Source organism: Panthera onca, chromosome A1 (genome assembly GCF_046562875.1).
Source record: "Panthera onca isolate mPanOnc1 chromosome A1, mPanOnc1 haplotype 2, whole genome shotgun sequence".
NCBI classification, from domain to species: domain Eukaryota; kingdom Metazoa; phylum Chordata; class Mammalia; order Carnivora; family Felidae; genus Panthera; species Panthera onca.
Window position 1 is genome coordinate 62,852,581 of NC_138339.1, and position 22,886 is coordinate 62,875,466.

General features: G+C 40.5%; 1 protein-coding gene across 2 annotated transcripts in view; it reads left to right on the plus strand.

Moving 5' to 3' along the window:
- The window catches only part of ATP6V0E1 (ATPase H+ transporting V0 subunit e1), a 32,014-nt gene continuing 9,128 nt past the window's right edge, over positions 1-22,886 (plus strand). Inside the window, exons 1-2 of one of the 2 annotated variants that reach the window (XM_078446891.1) lie at positions 1-184; positions 6,603-6,650. In XM_078446891.1, coding sequence (XP_078303017.1) covers positions 81-184; positions 6,603-6,650 — 152 coding nt within the window. In that variant the 5' untranslated portion in view covers positions 1-80. The remainder of the gene's footprint in view (positions 185-6,602; positions 6,651-22,886) is intronic. The other variant, XM_060635046.2, reaches the window with a different exon arrangement.

Below are 22,886 nucleotides of genomic sequence, written 5' to 3' on the forward strand. Positions count from 1 at the left end.
TCACGCGGCCGGGTGTTGACACTTCCGGGTGGGACCAAAGTGAGGCGGCTGGGCAGGGGTTGGCAGGTTCCGCGACAACCATGGCGTATAACGGCCTCACGGTGCCTCTCATCGTGATGAGCGTGTTCTGGGGCTTCGTCGGCTTCTTGGTACCCTGGTTCATCCCTAAAGGTCCCAACCGGGGGTAAGTGCGCCAGGCCCGCCTTGGGAGGGACGCGCGGCGAGGACCCGCCAGGCAGGGCGGGGGAGGGGGCGACCTGCACCGGTCAGAGACCTTGGGGCGGCCCTGGACTCCAGAGTCAGGCCCCTATCTCCTGCAGCCCCCCGACGTCTTATCGCAGCAGCTTCCGTGTTCGCCGGGCCGAGGGTGAGGAGGGTGACTTCCGACGGACCCTCCTTGGCAAGGGGTTTTAGGGAAATTTGTTCTCATCACGGGCCTGTCTGGGGAGGGCGCATCGGAAATAGGTTTATATCGACTCAAGGAGAAGTTGGGGTTTGCCTCTAGACGACTTTTCGCCCCTTTAGCCCTGCCCTCCACTCAAATGAGGCCTCGTTTGCTTAAACTTTAAAGGAAAGGATCAAATAAGACAGAAATGCCCTTTGTGCCTCACATGTTGTCGCAGTTGCACAGGACAAGCTTGTGCAGCAACGTTGAGCCCAGGCCTTGCATCTAGTGGGCGCCAGGTAGTTGGGGCCTGATCTAAAGCGAGATTAATTACCGAAGAGCAGGAGGTATTGTTTAGAAACCCCTGCGTCATACCTTTTGGAGAGCACTCCTGCGCTTGTATTTTGAATGTACCAAGTTCTTAGAATGATGGACTAAGACTTTTCTCCTAGACTTCTTTGTTAATTAGAGCTTTGTAATCTATTTTATAAGCATGAGATAGAGCCTTATCTTCATAGGAGCTTTGGAACACCCTCTTTCTGGTTCCTCTTTTGCCTCTTAGTCATTTTTTCTCAGCACAAAATCACGTGGAATGAAACTTAGGCTGAAGACAGAGCTTGTCAGAAACACCATCTCTTGCTTTATTCTTTGAAACAAATCGGTGGCTTTATAGTGCTTTGCATGCATAGGAGGCATTCAGTAACTATCCATTGAATGAATGGATAAGTCTATTGCCTTTATTAAAGGAAAGAAAATGCCATTATTCCTTAATATTTTGTGACCCAAACCCCATTTGCTGTCTGGGTACTTATATTTGGTACTTATATCTACCTTGAAAGTCAGTCAATTTGTTTAAAGAGTTAAAATGGTAGATGAATTTCTACCATTTGGTGGTATTGGGCTTCCCCTTCCCCCTTCCCCCCCATAACATCAGTTATAGAGGGTCATCTCTCTAGCCTATAATAAATGATGCAGCGTGTCAGTTCTTGGGTTATTAAAACAATTGGTATTAACCAAATTTAATTTCTTAGACTTTTTTCTTCTACTAGAGTTAAGGAACAACGAAGTACTTCTTTGTTGTGTTTCTTTCTTCAGTTATTTCATTACTCTACTGTCTGCCTCTCCAGCCTAAATACTCAAAAAAGCATGTACTAATGTGCTGGTAACAACGACCACTCCTTTCTCAAAGACCCCCATTTGGGACTCCCCATGCCCAACCTTGGGACTTCATGCTGCTGCTCTTATCCAGGGTAATGAAATGCTTCTTGTAGTACATTGAACTACTCAGTTTCCAGCCGTACTGTCATGATTCAGGTTTGACCTGCTAGTGATATGTTATCTGGGCCTAATTCACAGCCTCTACCCCAATCCTTGTGTTTCCTGCTCTTGGCAGGATTGAGCAGTTCTTAGAACACAAAGTGTCTCTTAGGAGTTACTGTAATTACACTTTGAGAAACACTGCTCCTAGCTGGATGATCCCTGTGACCTTGGACAATTTAGTTAACTTTTCAATGTTCCCATTTCCTTATTCTAAGATGAAAATATTAGTACTGAATTAGTAGTAGTTCCCCTTTGTCTCCTGAAAGGCTGCAAATGGGTTTTGTTTTGTTTTGTTTTGTTTTGTTTTTTTAGTGCCGTGAAGTTTGATTGCTTCAAGGACTAGGTGAATTTTTAATCAGGAGAGCATTTCAGATTTGAAGGATTTAAAAATATCTTTGTTAAGGAGATAAGTAAAGGTGGCTGTGTGACAAGGGAAGAAGAGAGACTTTGATGTTAAATCCTTTCCCCCTGTAAGTCCCAAGCACATCAGAATGCAGAAAAGTCTCTGTAAAACCCAAATCAAACCCCTTGTTCTCATTCTTTTCGACACTGAAAAAGGGCCAGGTGAAACCAAGTTTGTGTTTGGAATCAGCTCTCCTGACCATTCATGTTTTTTATGATTTCACTCTCTTCAGGAATCCACAGATGCTCTAAAAGCTTCGGTTTTTCACAGTGGCTCCTTTAGCAGTAGGTGTGTGTGGGGGGGGGGGGTGGTTGGAGCTAGATCATAGGGACTTCAGTCAGCTCCAATTTTTTCAAACATACAGAACATTTTCAAACATAAAAGAATAGAGAGACTGCTGGATACCACCACTTAGATATAATTGGTAACATTCAAATTTGCTTTATATCTGTGAATATGTGTATGTGTGTGTATATACACACATATATAATTTTGCTGAACTGTTTGAAAGTAAATTGCATTCATCATGATGCTTTACCCCTAAACACTTCAGCATGCAACAACTAAGTGGCATATTTGGAGACGATATTTTATGTATGCATGTATGTATGTAATCTCTACCCCCAGCATGGAGCTCGAATTCATGACCTCGAGATCAAGAGTTCCACCACGTTCTTCTGACTGAGCCAGCCAGGCACCCCTGAAGGCGGGGGAGGGGGGGGGGCTTTTGCTATGAAACTATTAAGCAGGTAACACAGAAGAGACTCAGCTGTTTTCAGCTCTCTGAAATGGTCTTTGGGGAAGACAGAAGATACAGGGGTTCCAGGTTGAGGCAGAGGGATGGAAGAAAATGAGCAAAAGCTTGGCATGGAGAATAGTAAACCTGACGTGTTTTGGGGGACAGTGAGGCCCCCTGCGTTTGGGAATGAAAGTTGCTGTTTGAAAGTGGAGAGTGGTGAGGATGAGTGGAGGGAACTGGTGACAGGTGAGGAGCCGGACTTGATGGTGTAGATCTTCACACATTTTTAAGTTTTTGTGTTTATTTTGAGAGAGAGCGTACTTGAGTGCGAGCAGGGGAGGGACACGCAGAGAGGGAGAGAGAATCCCAGGCTGGTTCCTCGCTGTCAGCAAGGAGACTGATGTGGGGGCTTGATCTCAGGAACAGCGAGATCATGACCTGAGCTGAAACCAAGAGTCGGATGTTTAACTGACTGAGCCCCCCGCCCCACCCAGGCACCCCTTCAAGCATTTTTATTCTGCAGTTGGCAAAGTTTTGTAGCACAAACTCTCATGCATACTTATTTATGTATTAGAAGCATAATGTATCAGTTACTTTGAAGAATGTGCCTTCAAAATATATCCGGAGTCTGACCAGTCCTCCCTACCTGTGCTACCAGCCTGGTCCATGGGATTATTGCAGTTCCCTCCCCAACTGGTTTCTCAGCTTTTTCCCTCTGCCTCTTTACCCCCAGGTTGTTTCCACTCTGGAGAGATTCTCTTAGAATCGGAATCAGATTTTGTCAGTCCTGTTCTTGGATCCCTCCGAATAGCTTTCCTTTTCCTTTAGAAGCTACCAAAACACTGCTCTTTATCCTCCTGAGTGTCAGAAATTGCAGAACTACAGTTGATCTATTTTGAAGGTGTTTCCAATTCTTGTCTATATTCTCCCCTCCCTTGACTTCACTTCCTACTAGGCTCCCGTGGCTCTGCTCAGCCCCTCGGGCCTCTGTCCTGTTTTAACTCCAGGTACCCTAGAGCCTCTGCATTCGCTATTGCCCCTGTCTGGAACATTCCCTCACCTCCTTCAGGACTGACTTGCCGGGTCCTACCCTCTTTAAAATTGCAGCCATAGTGGGTGCCTGGGTGGCTCAGTCATCAAGCATCCTATTTCGGCTCAGGTCATGATCTCATGGCTCATGAGTCCGAGCCCCTCTGTGCTGACAGCTCAGAGCTTGGAACCTGCTTTGGATTCTGTGTCTCCCTTGCTCTCTGCCCCTCCCCCACTCACGCTCGCTCTCTCCCTTCTTCAGAAATAAATAAACAAACATTTAAAAAAATTAAAAAATTGCAACCACAGCCTCCAACCCCTGTATACCCTTATTCTCCTTTCTTGCTTTAGTTTTCTCCATTAGCACTTACTGACCATCTGGCATACTAATGGTACATAAATAAATAGTTCTTGATGTGTCTGACTTCGGCTCAGGTCATGGGTTCGAGCCCCGCTCTGTGCTGACAACTTGGAGCCTGCTTCAGATTCTGTCTGTCTCTCTCTCTCTGTCTTCCCCTCCCCTGCTCATGCTGTCTCTCTCAAAAATAAACATGAAAAAAAAATAGTTCTTGTTTATTGTTTACCTTGTTTGTTGTCTTTCTCCCCCACTATTATGTAAACTTTACCAGAATGGGGGTTGTCATCCATTTTGTTTACTCCTCTTTCCCCAAAGCCTGGTACATACTGGATTCTCATTGAAAATCTGCTGAATGAATGAACGGATGTGCCAATATTAACCACAGAAAGTGCACATGCACACACAAAACTTCTAAAGGATGAGTTAAAAATAAGATAAATGGGAATTCTGATATTTGCTTCTTGCATCCTAGAAGATAGTCTTGCTTATTCTGTGGGGTGTGGAGACCCCCTTTTTGGAAATTACTCCTATGGATGATGGAGAGCATTGAAAGATGGTCAGCTGTAGAGTGATGTGATGAAAAGAATATTTTAGGGGCACCTGGGTGGCTCAGTCATTTGAGCATCTGACTTCGGCTCGGGTCAGGATCTCACAGTCCATGAGTTCGAGCCCCACATCGGGCTCTGAGCTGACAGCTCAGAGCCTGGAGCCTGTTTCAGATTCTGCATCTCCCTCTCTCTCTGCCCCTCCCCCGCTCATGCTCTGTCTCCCTCTGTCTCTCAAAAATGAATAAACATCAAAAGAATTTAAAAAAAAGAGTATTTTAGAAAGAAGACTCTGAGGTGATTGTGATAGGATGAAAGGGAAGGAAGAAAGTTTTGAATCTTCTAGCATTTGGTGATGGAGGGTGAAGGGGAGGTGTGAGCAGAAAGATGACAGATTTGTGGAGTGGGTGGGATGGGTGGAAATGACAGAGCTTCTTCTGGGGAGTAGGGAATTGGGAAGAGGATATCATGAGTTCAGTTGTTTAAATGTTGAGATTCAGCTGATCAGAGATCCAGATTTAACTATTTTCAGACGGGACTGGAGATGGGGAGAGGTCAACATTAGAAAGTTTGTTTACTTATTTACTTATTTATTAAAAAAATTTTTTTGAAGAATCCTCTCTTTTTCATTGTGAACCCATGCAGTTCTGATATTTTTAAAGTTTACTTATTTTTAGTAATCTCTGCCCCCAACGTGGGGCTTGAACTCACAACCCTGAGATTAAGAGTCCCATGTTCTTTCGACTGAGCCAGCCAGGTGCCCCCTAGAAAGTCATATAATTTTTTTTAATGTTTTTTTTTTTTTTAACATTTATTTATTTTTGAGACAGAGAGAGACAGAGCATGAACAGGGGAGGGTCAGAGAGAGAGGGAGACACAGAATCCGAAACAGGCTCCAGGCTCTGAGCTGTCACCCCGGAGCCCGACGCAGGGCTCGAACCCATGGACCGCGAGATCATGACCTGAGCCGAAGTCGGAGGCTTAACCGACTGAGCCACCCAGGCGCCCTCTTTTTAATGTTTGTTTATTTTGAGGAAGGGAGAGAAAGACAAGAGTGTGAGTGGGGGAGGGGCAGAGAGAGAGGGAGACCCAGAATCTGAATCAGGCTCCAGACTCCAAGCTGTCAGCACACACCTTGATGTGGGGCTCAAACTCACGAAGTGGGAGATCATGACCTGAACTGAAGCTGGACATTTAACTGACTGAGCCACCCGGGCGCCCCTAGAAAGTCATATTTTTAAAAGTATAGTGTCGGGGTGGCTGGATGGCTCAAATAGTTAAATATCTGACTCTTGATTTCTGTCCAGGGCATGATCTCATGGTTGGTGAGATCAAGGCCCACATTGGGCTCTGCGCTGACAGCACATAGCCTGCTTGGGATTCTCTGTCTCTGTCTGTCTCCGACTCTCTCTTCCCTACTCACCGAGTTCTCTCTCTCTGTCACAATAAATAGTAAATGAATATGTTTTTAAAAAAACCTGTAAAGTAAAATACAAGTATAGGGTCATTTCATTGAAAACTACCAAAAATGAAGTTTCTTGGATGTCAAAACTAATTGTCACTGCAGCCTTTTGTGTTCAGTTTAGATGGGTTTGGGATTAGCCATCTAAACTCTGGCCTCGATACATATCCCTTTAAATAAAAATGTTAATTACTTAAACCCCTACCGAGTACAGTCTATTGATGTTTGAACAGATTTAGATCACTTTTCTTGTGCACAGTCCTTGCCAGTTTGATAACTTGGGATGGAGGCTTAAACCATCCTGCAGTGTCTGCTTAGTTTGCTGGTTATCTAATGATGTTTTGTTTTGTTTTGTTTTTAGAGTTATCATCACCATGCTGGTAACCTGTTCAGTTTGCTGCTATCTCTTGTAAGTACGTTTCTCTTGTGAGTAGCTTTTTTCCCAAGGTAACAGGAAGTTATTCTTGGTATTTATAACATGTGTGATTGAAAAATAAATTCGTGGGGGCACCTGGGTGGCTCAGTCAGTTAAGCGTCCCACTTAGGCTCAGGTCATGATTTCACAGTTCGCGGGTTCCAGCCCCTTGTTGTGTCTGTCCTGACAGCAGGCTCAGAGTCTGGAGCCTGCTTCGGATTCTGTATCTTCCTCCTTCTCTGCCCCTCCCCTGCTCACACTCTGTCTCTCTCTCCTTCAAAAATAAATAAACATTAAAAAAAAGAGAGAAAAAGAAATTTGTGGAACATGATTGTTGTGAAACTTCTACAGTTTTATGTCATTGGAGCTGTTCCCTTATGTAACATCTAGAAATAGTATCCTAAGATGGAAAAGAACACACTTTGCTGCCGCTCAGTACATTTACATAAAAACTGTACAGATGCTTTGTTCTCCTGGCAATACAAGTGTAAATTATTTGGCACAAATTGAAATCTTATAATTAGCCAGAAATTGCCCTTGTACTACTTTATACTTTACTGTTGTGAGGAGTTTAGGCGTAGTCATTTTGTTTAAATATCTCACTCTGAAGCCAGTAGCCATTCTTTATTATGACTTGTTTATTTGATGAACAGGAGTTGAGCTAGAATTGCAATCAAGATAATTTTTTTAACATACTGTATCAAAGTATGGTAATAACACCTAGTTGAAGAGGTAACATAGTTTGTATAAATTATTGTTTGAAGGCTATTTTAAGATATGTAAGTTAATTCCTCAACATATATTTTTGGAATACCAACGAGGATTCTTTTTTTTTTTTTTTTTTTTTTTTTAATGTTTATTTTTTGAGAGACATAGAGAGACAGAGCACAAGTTGGGGAGGGGCAGAGAGAGGAGACACAGAATCCGAAGCAGGCTGCAGGCTCCGAGATGTCAGCACAGAGCCCGATGTGGGGCTCGAACTCCCAAACCATGAGATCGTGACCTGAGCCAAAATTGGACGCTTAACCGACTGAGCCACCCAGGCGCCCCGCTAACGAGGATTCTTAATCCTCATGAGTATCAGCAATGGCAGACCTGTAATTGAACTATTGTCAAGAGGTTTCCAATGCTTGTCTACACTCTCCCCTTCCCTGAAGTACGGAATGAGTCAAGCCCCAGAAAAAACTGACTATTAATCAGTTTGCGGAAAGAATGACCATTTCAAATGTATTCAAAGGCCGTATGGTTTCTTTTTTTTTTTCATGGAGAGCTATCTCACATACCATAAAATTCATCCTCTTACTGACTTCTTTTTAGAGTTTAGAACCAAAGGTTATCTTTTCTCAAAGAGATCTCTGTAGCTTCCCAAGACTTCTTTATATGGGAAGTGTCAGTGTTGGTGGAACTGCCCACAAGAGGGAGGAAACAGCAGTTCTGATCATGTGATGAAAAGCTATGGTTCTTTGTGACTCTGAATCTGTGCATTTATTTCCTAGGGCTTTTGCACTAAGGTTTTTCAAAGAGGTTTGTGGGGATGACCCAGTTTTAGTTGTTGGCATAGATCAAAATTTGCTCCTGACAACAAGTCATTACCATGAATTGTAGCTATGTGGCCATTCAGTCACTTGTTGGAGTGCAACTTGAAGGTTTAAAGCTCATTTGCTAATTGACGATGGTATTGTTTGACTGCCTCAACCTTAGGGCGTAGGTGATGAGGCTTTCAACAGTTGGCTTGTTTAGTCTGTATTTTTCTAGTTAAAAAGGTAAATGGCTTTGGGGTGCCTGGGTAGCTCAGTTGGTTGAACATTCGACTCTTGATTTTGGCTCAGGTCATGATCTCACCATCATGAGCTTGAGCCCCACATCAGGCTCTGTACTGAGTGTGGGACCTGCTTAAGATCCTCTCTCCCTCTGCCTCTCCCCTGCTCGTGCTCTCTCTCTCTAAAATAAAATTAAAAAAAAAATAAATTAAAAAAAAATAAAAAGGTAAAAGGCTTTTTTAGGTGATATAGCTCAGTTTCCAGAATGAAAGAATGGAGAATTCTTATACCAGCTGTGTTTAGCTTTAAAGAGTGAAGAAGTACATACGTCATCAGAATTTCTCATTTTTGTAAGAGTGATTGAGTTTCAGTCTATACCACTGAATCTCCTATCGCAATCTCAACAAGGGAGCTGTTTTTCAGTCCAGGAGCCAAGGAGTGGTCAAAAGGCCTTTGTTTTTCTTCCTTTGAAGATCTCTGCTACTTGAGCCGCAAGCTTGGTAATAGGGTTTTAAAAATGACAAAATTACTGCACAGAAGAAAGACTGGGGATTAAGAAGATAGGGCAGAAATGTTTTATAACTTTCTGGTCCTCCGTCGTGTGTGAAACTTGCTTAATTTTCATATAATGTTTTCTTTTTTTTAATGCTTATTTTTAAGACAGCGAGCGAGCATGAGTGGGGGAGGGGCAGAGAGAGGTGAGGGGCAGGGGATCTGAAGTGGGCTCTGTGCTGATAGAGAGCCCAGTGCCAGGCTCGAACTCTGAGCCCAAGGTGAGCGCTTAACTGACTGGGCCACCCAGGCGCCTCTCATAATATTTTCTTTAAAACAAACAAGAAGCCTTTCCAATCATTTCCATGCCTCTTATTTTCGTTTTCAAGTGTAAAATGAATAACTGGACTTGGTTGGAAATTATACATCTTTGGAGTCTTAGTGACTCAGGTGAGCAGTATCTGTGAGCCTTTACCTCTTGCTGTCTAGATTTTTTCCTTTGTCCCAAACATATGGGTGACTTCTCTGTTGACAGTGGATTAGTTCTGTCATCAGTGTATTAAACATAGCACACAGTGTTCTAACATTAAATGTTAGAAATGTCCAGAAAGGAGGCCATTGTATGGGGAAATGAGCTGTATAGCATAGACTTTATGAAATTGGTTTTTTTCTTTTGTTTCTTTGAAACCCGATCATATATCCTATTTTAGCAAAATAGCTGCCTGGAACATGCGTGAATAACTTGAATTCAAATCCCAAATACTTTATTCCACAAAGGGACAGGATTCTGTAATAAATTTGAAATTTAAAGACAACTTCACTGTATATGTTTTTGAAACTACCTCTTGAAATAAGAGACACCCAAACTGGATTTCCTAAGCGAAGTCACATTTTTGAAATACGTTCATGGACTTCTACATTGCCTTTGGTTTATGGCACTTTTTTTTCTCTTTCCAGTTTGTTTATGGTTTAAGGTTAGATTCATGGGGCGTGACTTGTTTGAGCTCTGAAAAATCAGGATCTCTGCCAGTACAACCAGTTTGTGTTAACAGTTGACCAGAGGAATGTCTGAATGTTATACATCTGGTTCCCTCTTTGAGGCACAAGGTCACTTTTGTTCCTTAAGCATACAATCCTGTTAGTTGCTGTTCCATACTTTCTCTTGGTCTTAGGTTAGTTTTTAATGTTGAATTATGCATGTAGCTTCCCCAGAATCACAAAACTTAACATCTTCAGGGTAAATTAGAAATTCAGTACTGTATTATGAAGATAAAATTGCTTCTTGGAAAACATGCTATATCTTTAGCACTTGACTAATTGTACATCTCACCCGCAGAGTGATACACAAAAAGAAATAGTGACCAAAAGGCCGGAGTCCTTGGTTTTTTTAGGATGAATAGTATGTGGCCTGTTTATGTGGTAGTATGGTTATGTGAGTTTTATTTTATTTTTATTATTATTATTTTCAATATTTGTTTATTTTTGAGAAAGAGAGAAACAGAGCGTGAGGAGGGGAGGGGCAGAGAGAGAGGGAGACACAGAATCCGAAGCAGGCTGCAGGCTCTGAGCTGTTGGCACACAGCCTGATGCGGGGCTCGAACTCACAAGCCATGAGATCATGACCTGAGCTGAAGTAGGATGCTTAACTGACTGAGCCACCCAGGCGCCCCCTCAGCATGTTTATTTAGAGCCTACTGTGTGCCAAGCACTGGATGTATAGCAGTGAAGAAACAAGACAGACATATCCCCCTGCCCTCTTTAATGAGGGGAGACCGTAAACAACTAAAGAGCCAGAGAGACCCCAGTCACTTACCAAAGTAGTTCCTTCATCTGCTTATTCCCACAAGCCCCTATTCTGTGACTTCAGACGAGTCGCCCTCACTCACTCCCCCAGCCGCCTAATACTGCCCATTGCACAAGGACCTACACAGCCTACAGGAGCTTTGCCCAGCCTGTCCAGGGATGTGCACATCCACAGCTGAGCATAGCCTTGCTTTGGTCCTGGCTCTACAGCCAGTTTGAGTACAAGATGTGATCACCTCCCAAAGTGTTCCACTTTGGTTTCCAACCAAGTAGCCACAAGCTGGTCAGTTTCTGGGATGTGCTATATATATATATATATATATATATATATATATATATATATATATATATGTGTGTGTGTGTGTGTGTGTGTGTATGTATATATATGTGTGTGTGTGTATATATATATATATATACACACATATATATATACACACACATATATATATATAGTCTTGAACTTTATGTACATATATACTTTATATACATGTAAATACTTTATATATATACTGTATGTATATATACTTTATACATACTGTATATATGCTTTATATATATACTGTATATATACTTTATATATATTATATATACATACCTTATATAATATATATACATATATATATATATATATATATAATGCATATATACATGGTCTTGAACTTTTAAAACGTACTGTATGCTCTTTACAAAAATTAAGGGCATAGAACAATGCATCTTCATTTGTCTACCCACCTGTTACTCACGTTCAAAAATTATCCACTCACAGCCAATCTTGTTTCATCCCCACACACTTTCCCTCTCCTCCCCAGATTATTTTGAAGCAAATTCCAGACATACATGTATTTCAATATATATGTCTAAAGGATAATCATTCTTTTTTCATGTAATAACTACAATACTATTATCACACAGAAAAAGTTAATTCCTTTATATCATCACATATATTTAAATTTCCCTAGTTGTCTCATTAGTTATTTTACATTTTGTTTGAATGAAGATGCTTGTAAAGACCACGCATTGCAACTGGTAGATGTGCCTGTCAAGTCTGTGTCAGTTTCTTCTCCATTTCTCTTTCTTTTTTCTTGCACGTTTTAATAGGAAAAAACTGGGTTGTTTGTCCCATAGTTCTCCAGAGAATGGTCCTTGTTAATTGCATACCTGTAGTATTGTTTAACATATTCTTCTTTCTTCTGTATTTCCTATAAGTTGGTGGTCGTATCTAGGGGCTAGATCACATTCAGGTTCAATTTTTGATGTCTATTTCGTAAATGGTGTTGATGCTTTCATCAGGGGGTACATAACGCCTCAGTTTTCTTTGTGTTGTTGGAATCATTGGCAATATTCTGTTTCTGTAATCTATTTATTCATTAGCTAGAATACATCCATAAATACTTACTCAACTGTTTCATTATCCAGATAGCTAAAAACTGTTCATAAAGGAAAGCTAGGTTATATGTCTGGTTTTCTCTTTACTTACCCATTTGCAAAATAATGAATTGTGCTCCCTAGCATCTTCTGAGGATGAACAATAAGTTTTGTTTTGTGTTGGTATCATTGTGATCTGATACATTTAAACATATTTGATGTATTTCAATCCAGTATAATTAATCTTTGTTGATGTTCAAATTGTCCCATTTTTGGCCAGAGGAAGCACGTGTTTTATTTGGCCTTCTGTTAGCTGGCTGTTAGTCTCTGTCTTCACCTCTAGCTTTTGAAGCTCCTTCAGGAGCTTTTTTTATAGGTGGACTGTCTGTCTCTGTCATCTCCAAAGATGAGATCAGATGAAACAGGTCCTAGGAGGGTGTGTGATTTGGGAAGGTTGTATTTGACTTTATAGATACATAGAGTTTTTAAAAAATTGTAAGTATTTATTTATTTTTGAAAGAAAGAGAGAGAAAATATGAGCAGGGGAGGGGCAGACAGAGAGGGAGACACAGAATCTGAAGCAGGCTCCAGGCTCCGAGCTGTCAGCACAGAGCCTGACTTAGGGCTCGAACTCCCAAATCCCGAGATCATGACCTGAGCTGAAGTGGAATGCTTAACCGACTGAGCCATCCAGGCGCCCTTAGATGCAGATTTTTTTTAAATTTTTTTTTAATGTTTTATTTATTTTTGACAGACACAGAGAGACAGAGCATGAGTGGGGGAGGGGCAGAGAGCGAAGGAGACACCGAATCTGAAGCAGGCTTCAGGCTCTGAGCTGTTAGCACAGAGCCTGACATGGGGCTCGAATCCACAAACTGTGAGATCGTGACCTGAGCCGAAGTTGGACGCTTAACTGATTGAGCCACCCAGGTGCCCCGGGCTTTTTATTTTTTATTTATTTATTTTTATTGCCGGTTTGTTTTCATAGTACAGGTACTCCGTTGTTGCTGCATCATTGGTTGGAAAGATTTTCCTTTCTCCTTTAAACTGCTTTGGCATCTTTGTTCAAAACGACTTGCCCATATGTGTGTGAACCTACTTCCAGATGATCTGTTGGTTGATCTCTTTGTCTAGCCTTATCACAATACCACATTCTCTTGAATATTTAGTTTTACATTAAAATCAAAAAGTTGAAGTCCTTAATGTTTTTTCTTTAAGATTATTTGGCTATTCTAAAATAGCCAAATAGATTTTAGAATAGTCTAGTCAGTTTCTACCAAAAAAAGCCTGTTGATTTTAGTTGGTGTTGTGTTTAATCTATAGATCAATTTGGAGAGAACTGACGTTTTAATAGTACCAAGTCTTCTAATCTTTAACATGGTGTATTTTTCCATGTACTTAGGTTTTCTTTTATTTATTTCCTTACTTCTCCTGAATTTGGGTTTAATTTGCTCTTTTTTTAACTTCTTTTTTATTTTTTAATTTACATCAAGTTAGTTAGCATATAGTACAACAATGATTTCAGGGGTATTTCCAGTGGTTCATCCCAACAAGTGTCTTCCTTAATGCCCCTTCCTCATTTAGTCCATCCCTCCACCTGCAACCCTCAGTTCTCTGTATTTAAGAGTCTCTTATGTTTTGTCCCCCTCCCTGTTTTTATATTATTTTTGCTTCTCTTCCTTTATGTTCATCTGTTTGGTATCTTAAATTCTACATATGAGTGAAGTCATATGATATTTGTCTTTCTCTGACTGACTGATTTCGCTCAGCATAATGCTGCCTAGTTCCATCCATGTTGTTGCAAATGGCAAGGTTTCATTTTTTTTGGTTGCCCAGTAATACTGTATTGTATGTATCTACCACATCTTCTTTATCCATACATCTGTCGATGGACATTTGGGCTCTTCCCATACTTTGGCTGTTGTTGATAGTACTAAGTGGAAACTTAAATGATTTTAAACCTTTGTTCTTTTTAAAACGTGTGCAGTTAATTCAGTAGAATTCCCTCTAAGCATTACTTTAGCCACAGCCTACAAATTTTGGTGACACTGTATTTTTCATTAATTTTTAAATATTTGGCACTTTCTTTCTTTCTTTTTTTTTTAATATGAAATTTATTGTCAAATTGGTTTCCATACAACACCCAGTGCTCATCCCAACTATTTGGCACTTTTCTAGATATCTTATCAGAAGATATACTCTGGGGGGTGCCTGGGTGTCTCAGTGGGTTGAGTGCCTGACTTCAGCTCAGGTCATGATCTCTCTGTTCCTGGGTTTGAGCCCCACATCTGGCTCTGTGCTGACAGCTCAGAGCCTGGAGCCTGCTTCAGACTCTGTCTGCCTCTCTCTCTGCCCCTCCCCCACTCATTCATTCTCTCTCTCTCTCTCTCTCTCTCTCTCTCTCAAAAATAAACATTAAAAAAAAGAAGAAGATATGCTTTGTAAGATTCCAAATCTTTTGCAATTGGGGTTTGTTTTATGACCCAGCATAAGAGTTTATCATTATAATCATATCATGTGCACTTCAAAAGTGTATATTTTGAAGTTAAGTGTGGTGTGTTTTATAAACATCAGGTCAAGGTAGTTCAAATCTTCTATAGCTTTATTGAGTTTTTTTGTCACTATTATTAATTCCTGAAAGAGGGTGTTAAAGTCATCAGCTATGGTAGATTTTTCTATTTCTCTTTTTAATTCTTTCTACTTTTGTCTTACGTGTTTTGAAGCTCAGTTATTAGGAGCATACACATTTATGATGATGTCTTCTCAGTAAATTGACATTTTATCATTATAAGGTATCCCTTTCTATCCTTGGTGATACTCCTTGACTTGATTTTTACTTTATCTGATACTGATAATCATACCACCTTTCTTGTGCATTATATCTGTCTTTATATTCAGAAAGTGCCTTTTTGCAGGCAGCATATAGCTCAGTCTTATTTTTTATCCATTCTGACTGCCTTTGCCTTTTAGAGTTCCTTATTTTTGTAGATTTGAGTTTCTTTTTTAAAAAAGTTTATTTTGAGAGGGGAAGCATGAGTAGGGGAAGGGCAGAGAGAGAGAATCCCAAGCAGGCTCTTCACTGTCAGTGCAGAACCTGATGTGGGGCTCAAACTCACGAACTGCAAGATCATGACCCAAGGCAAAGTCAGACACTCAGTTGACTGACTGAGCCACCCAGGTGCCCCTGTAGATTTGAGTTTCTATCTGATATCCCTTTAGTCTGAAGAATTTCCTGTAGTATTTGTTGTAGGACAGGTATGCTGATACATGTTTACTAATCTTTCATTTACCTGGAAATGTCTTTATTTCATGTTCATTTTTTGAAGGATAGTTTTTCTAGATATAGAATTCTGAATTGACAGGATTTTTCTTTTCTTTTAGCTGACTTTAAAGATGCTTTTCTAAAAAAAAATAAAATAAAATAAAGATGCTTTTCTATTGTCTTCTGACCTCCATTATTTCTGCTGAGAACTCAGCTATAATTTGAATAATTATTCCTCTTTATACGTTCTTTTTCCTTTGGATGTTATCACGATTTTCTCTTTATCTTTGGTTTTCAGCAGACTGAATATGATGTGTGTAGGTGTAGTTTTCTTTGAATTTATTCTGATTGAAGTTTGCTAAGCTATATGAATCTTTAAGTTAAGTTAATGTTTTCCATCAAATTTGAGAAAATTTCTGCCTGTATTTCTTCTATTTTTTTTCTACTGTGTTCTTTTTCTTCTGACACTCCAGTTGTACCTATGTTTGACTGTTTGATTTTTTTTTTTTATTTTCTGACATTCCCAATCTGTTCATTCTTTATAGCCAAATTTTCTTTTAAGTCCTTAAACACATTTATGATAACTGCTGTAAAGTCATTGTCTTTTAACTACAACATCTGTATCATTTTGGAATCAGCTTCTGTTGATCCCTTTGTTCTTGACTGCTGATTAGATTTCTTATGTTTTTGCATGACTGTTTTTTACTAAATACGGGATATTGTAGATGACAGAGACTCTGGATTCTACTTTGTTTCTCTGAGAGAGGTTAAATTTTCTTGTAAAAAACAGTGAAATTATTAATTGATCACTTTAAACTTGTGGACGGTTGGTTTTATACCTTGTTGGGGCAGATCTATGTCAGTTTTGCCTTTAGATTAGAATGAATTCTCCATTAAAGTGTGGCCCTTCTGGTTCTGGAATTTCAGTGGAAAATCTGAGTGTTCTAACTTCAGATTCCGAACCCTCTCTCTCCTGTGGTAGGCAGCAGCTGAAATTTCCCCAACATCCTTTCAGACTTCCAGGTGTTTTCCACAGCCCTTTTCCCGGAGCATACACGGTTCAGGGATCTGCTAAGGGGTTAAGGGAAATTTATACACAGACTTCGGGGCTCCCCTTTTTGGCACCTCCTTTTTGAGATTTCCTTCTTTAATTTCCAGCTGCCCTGGCAGCTCTGAACTTCATCTTTCGATACCCCAAGCCAGTAAGACCGCAGCCTTTTTCTTGAGCTTCAGTTATTTATTTGCTCCACACATGGACTAGACAATGTTCTCAGGAGAAATGCTGTATAAAGGTACTACTGTGGCCTCCTTTCAAGGATTGAATCCCCTCCAGGTTCTGCCTGTGTTTGGACATTCTCTAGTATCATCAAATAGTTATTTTTCATATTTTATTCAGGGTTTATAATCACTTTCTATAGGATCAGTATGATACAAGTTACTCTGCTGTACCAGACCAGAATTGCACCAACTGACTTTTTTATTTTCAGGTATTCTATTTTTCATTTCTGTAGGTGTTTGTTTTGCTGCTTTTACAAGTTTTGCTTTTCCTTCCTCCCTTCCTCATTTCTCCCTGCACATATTCAAACTTCTTTCTCAAAACATAGTAGACAGTTTATTTATAGTCCACATCTGATCATTCCCATATATGATGTCCTTGCGGATCTGTGTCAACTCTCTGCTGTAACTTTGGTCCCTCTCACTCATAGTGCCATATGTGGCATGGGGCTGAGGGAGAGTACCCAAGGAAGGACAGACTTGGAAGGGAATCAGACCTCATTGGAGAAAGTATGGCTCAGCCCACCTGACAGCAGAGAAGTTCATTGGTTTGGCCAGGCTGGAGTTGGTGAGCAAGCAGTAGGCCACCCCCCCTCTGGAGTACAGGCCGGAGAATGGGCAGTTCATGGCCTGGGTGGGATTCCCTGCATCCGTGTGAGCAGGAGACCTTCAAAGCATGTAGGCCATGCAAGGGCTCTGGTTTCCTTGTCAGGGGGACAACAGACAGGTTATTTCCAGGCTGATGCTATCAGATCAAAGAGCGACTGTTTTCCAGGCCTGAATCGGTACAGGCTCCACGGAATATTCTCATACCCACTCCAACTTCCAGCCCACACCTGCAATGCCCCTCTAGCCCCCTCTCCTGAGAAAGCTTAACATCTTGTTCACTGTAAAGGAGAGAGAGGAATTCAGTTGCTTATTATAGAGCACATATTAAAGGGTGTGTTCAGAGATGATCGGCAATAAATTCATAAGTGAGGCACACACTTCAAATGTCTTTCATCAGGGAGAGTCCCATCCGTTTTAAAACTCGCCTGATTAGGTCAGGTCCACTCAGGATAATTTCTCTTAAAGCCAGCAGTACCATTTAACACAGTCTAATCTTGGGAGCGGCTGTCCCATCGTACCTACCATCCTGGGTTTAGACAAGGCGTGTACACTAGGGGACGGGAATCTTGGGGGAATATCTTAGAATTCTGCCTACCACAGAGGGCTGGGGGCAGAGAGGAGGTGGAGGCGACAATGACTCACTGTTACATGAGAAACTCCTTCATAAAGTAACTGGCTTTTATTCATTCTGTGGCTGTCTCACAGAGAAAACGAAGGAATAACTAGTATTTATTGAACGTCTAGGTGTCAGCTATTACACAGAGCACTTTCATACATTAACGTCTTGATGCAGAGATTATTATCTTCATTTTACAAAAGCGAAAACAGGCTCAGTGTAAGGTCATTGCCTGCAATCACTCCGCTAATATTTGGTGTAGCTGGAATTGAAAGCCAGTCTTGCTTAATGCTGAATCTCCTATTTTCTTTGTTTTTCTCTCTATAGTAATAATATTTAAATTCAAATTATTTAAATAAAGCAAAACACAATTCACCCATCTCTCCCATTCCCTACATCCCACCTCTGGCAACCACCCATCTGGTTTTATATATATATACACCTATATATATAGGTGTATATATATATATATATATATATGTGTGTGTGTATATATATATATATATATATATATATATATATATATAAATTTGTCTTATTTACATATCATAAATAAATTTACATATCATAAATATATATATATGTTATATATATTTTTCCACATATAAGAGAGGCCATACAGTATTTAACTTCCTCTATCTTATTTTACCTAGCGTAATGCCCTTGAGTTCCATTCATGTTGTCACAACTGACAAGATCTCATTCTTTTTTTTCTCTCTCTTTTTTTAAGATTTTATTTATTTATTTATTTAATTTTATTTTTTATTTTTTAAAATTTACATAGAAATTAATTGGCATATAGTGCAACAATGATTTCAGGAGTAGATTCCTCAGTGCCCCTTACCCATTTAGTCCATCCCCCCTCCCACAACCCCTCCAGTAACCCTCAGTTTGTTCTCCATATTTAGGAGTCTCTTCTGTTTTGTCCCCCTCCCTGTTTTTATATTATTTTTGTTTCCCTTCCCTTATGTTCATCGGTTTTGTCTCTTAAAGTCCTCATATGAGTGAAGTCCTATGATTTTGTCTTTCTCTGACTAATTTCACTTAGCATAATACCTTCCAGTTCCATCCACGTAGTTGCAAATGGCAAGATTTCATTCTTTTTTGACTGCCAAGTAATACTCCATTGTGTATATATACCACATCTTCTTTATCCATTCATTTCTTGATGGACATTTGGGCTCTTTCCGTACTTTGGCTATTGTTGAGAGTGCTGCTATAAACATGGGGGTGCATGTGTCCCTTCGAAACAGGACACCTGTATCCCGTGGATAAATGCCTAGTAGTGCAATTGCTGGGTCGTAGGGTAGTTCTATTTTTAGTTTTTTGAGGAACCTCCACACTGTTTTTCCAGAGTGGCTACACCAGCTTGCATTCCCATCATTCTTTTTTTATGGCTGAATAATAACCCAATAATAACCAATATATATAATCTATATATATATATATGCTACAATCTCTTTATCAATTCATCCATTCATTCATTGATGAAGGCCATATTTTCTAGTAGTGCCTAATAACATTGCTGCCCTTGAAAGAATTTGTGTCATTTGATTGGGATGAGGGGATATGACAGGGGTCATCTCTGTGGGGATAAGGCAGGTCGCTCTCCTGCATCTCTGCTGTTTCTTCATGAAGCCACTAATAGAGGTCACTCCTGTTATGGCTCTCACTGGAGTGACAGTGGATCAGAAGAGTAGTCCTAGCTGGACTTACCCATTCCAACAGGGAAGCCAAGCAGTTATTCGCTTAATCTGTGCGCCACCGGGAAGTAATCATCCTTTTGTTCCCTGTTCTCATATCTGAGTGTGGAACAAAAAAACCAAACAAGATTTGAGAGAGCTGGCTATAGTCTTTTCTGTGCGGAGGGTGTATTTTGTGCTTGGAGAATTCTAATAACCAAGACCTGAGCTTATGATAAGTGAGCAGGGAGTATTTGTAGAATGAAATTCTCTGCATGTTATTTAAAGCCCACTCTACTGCTAACCTTGTTTTGTCTCACAAGCTCATGAGCCCCTTGGGGGTTAGCCCCTTAACCAGTTCCTCTTTGTGTCCTCACAGCCTGACATGGAGCATGGTCTTGGTAACTGGTTGTGGAATTAGTTGGGAGCTCCTGGACTGCTTGGTTTGTTTTGTCCTTAATAAGCTATGGAAGCAGCCTGGTAGAGTGGGACTCAGGAGGTGTGGGTTCCTCTTCCAACTCTGTCACTGATTCAGTGTGGTATTGAGCTCCCTGGCACTTAGTTTCTTCGTCATTAAAATGAGGAACATGGACTTGACCTCTGGGCCATTCCAGCCCTGCGGTTCTCTGAAATATGTTACCACACCATAGCTGCCTCAGTAGTTTGAATAATTTCAGATGGTTAGTTAAGTTATTAGGCTGGTCTTCAGGTTATGGAGACGTGTGGAACAGTTTGGGCAAATGTGAAGGGTACACTTAGTTCTCTTTTCTTGGACACATGAAGTAATAGATTCATTGGAATATGATCTCTTCCTCCACCCACTTCCATCAATTCAGAGTGGATTTTTTTCTCTTCCAGTTTTCCAACGTGTTTATCAGCTTTAAAGGGAAATTTTAAGTCAGGCGGTAGTCAGAAGGGCAGGCACAGAGCTCAGCTGGTTGGAGGGGGGAAAATTCCTCCATGAAATTTCAAGTGAACTGACCTGGGCTTTTTCCCAAGGAATTTTCTTGAACTGTGGTTTGTTGGGGGTTTTTTTTGGTTTGTTTTCTTTCTTTTTTTGTGTGTTTGGTGTTTTTTGTTTTGTTTTGTTTTTGTAATAAGATGTTTTGCTGGATTTGAAACATTAAGAATAGTATGTAAGATTAGATTTTAAAAAGTTTCTGAATCCTGATCTGAGCAGGCAAAGTGGACTTTGTTTTTGACTTGAGATATTTCTGCTTTACCTCAGGTAACAAAAGCTTTTGTGATAGACTTCATCAATAATCGGCAGATGGATTCTTTGTTTCCTTAACTCCAGACAGATTAAATTTAGTTAAGTAGATGCCTTCTGAAATGTTACCTGTTAAAATAGATTTCCAGAGATAACTCTTGTAGTTACCTACAAAACGTAGTTAGGAACATTAGTCTAACCTGATTTCTGGGTTCAGGAGCTGCTACCACCTAATTAGATTTGTGACCCTACGCAAACCAGTTAGCCTCTCTCTGCCTCAGTTTCCTTAACTGTATCGTGGGAGAATTAAAAGAAAGATTATGTGTGAAGTATAGCGTCAGTATCTTTTAAAGCTCCCTGGATGATTATAATGTGCGGCCAGGATTGAGAGGCACAGCTATACGACATCATACAAAGTGCTGGGAGATGGTGCTTTCATTTCATTCTATATGTTTTTGATGAAGAAAGGAGACAGACTAGCATAGGTTCTAGCATTTTTTTTTTATCTAGTACTTGTAAGCACTGGCCAGTTATTTCAGTCTCTTACGAAAGGATGAACGACTGTTTTTACGGTCAGCCTCTCTTGCCTGCTGGGATTGGGGAAGTCCTGGGTCTGTGGAATTTTCCATGACTCTTAGCTCTGCACCAATTAGTGTTCACTGCAGGCACAGAGCTCTTCAGTGTGTCTGCTTGTGCTGTCTTCTTCCTTTTTTTTCACAGTGTCAGATAGATGCGATCTCAGCTACAAGTCTTGGCATTTTTTTGTGTTTAACACTCTCGTTTTAAGGACAGATCAGAGAATCTCACCTGAATTAACTTTTTGTTTATAAAGTGAGTCAGCTTAGGGTATCTATTTTGGCCCCATTTCCTCAAGTATCATGTTTCCTGTCACAAAACCACCTTACATGGGGTGGGGCAGGGTAGGAGGGCGGGCAGGTATGTTTGTTTCCGTAGGTGCAAGCTTCTGGTGTGGTGCTGGCAGATTCTGTGGCAGTCTAGTAGCTGGTGATCAGAATCGGCTTTTTGAGCCGTTGGCTGGCAGAGTTCTAAAAACGACAGCAAGTGGAAGAAAAAAGGTGCAACCAGCTGACAGTCCGGTTGGGTTTGGCTGGTTCCCCTCTTATAATAGGGGAATTTAAAGTGCTAAAATTTTAGAAAGAGACTCCTGCAGCAATAACTCTCCTTTTCCTTGCAAAGCAGTTCCTTCTATTCCATGCAGAGAGGATCGCTGCGTCAGATCATGTTACTAAAATCCACTCTGCCAGATCAGTCCATGGAGGCTGGGCTTGTTCACCATACCCTTGCCCCGTAAAATGAGAGTCTCCAATCACTTCATATATATTAAATAGGAATGAAAGGCAATGTGTATTCTGCTCAAATGTTACCTCCTTGGAGAGGTCTTCCCTCACTACCTCCATCATTCCCTATTCCTTCGTCCCACTTTCTTTCCTTCCTGATATTATATTAGGTAAGCTTCGTGAGGGTGGTGACATTCCATTTTCTCCTCTGTATCCGTGGGGCCTGGAACCTAGTAGGTGCTCATTAAATATTTGTTCACTAAGTAAAACATGGAGTGGTTTGAACGGCCAGACATTTGTGTATTATCTTTCTTGTTGTTTTTGCTTTAGTCTTAGCTCAGTGATTCTGAAACTTTGCTGGATTATGTGTATTCCTCTATCAGACACAAAACCATTTATTCAGAATTTTGGGAGCAGTAGAACAAAAGTTTAAAGACAATTTAGGTGCTATTTTTTCGCTTCTAACCCTGAGGTAATGTAGCATCACTGTACTTCCTCCATAATTAGTCCATATAGTACAGAGGAATGCCTTGTTGCTTAGATTCTCAAGTAAGCCGGGGGAATTAAATTCCCATTTGGTTCAGCTCCACTGGGGCCCAAAAGACGTGTTACATATTTTAGTGGTGATGGTGATTAGAGAAGGGGAGCTCAAGTGTTACAGTCTAATTGGAAGATGGGGGGCTGAAATTTAACCTTGGCTGTGCCAGTAAAAATGGGTGTGTCATATCAGTGTGGGTCTTAGCATTTGGAGAATGGATAAAGTAACACCCATTCTTCCTGAGCCTGGAAGTTGTGATGATGCTAAATTGAGATTAGGTAAAAATACTCTGGGTTAAAGGTTTCCTATGAATGCAGGAA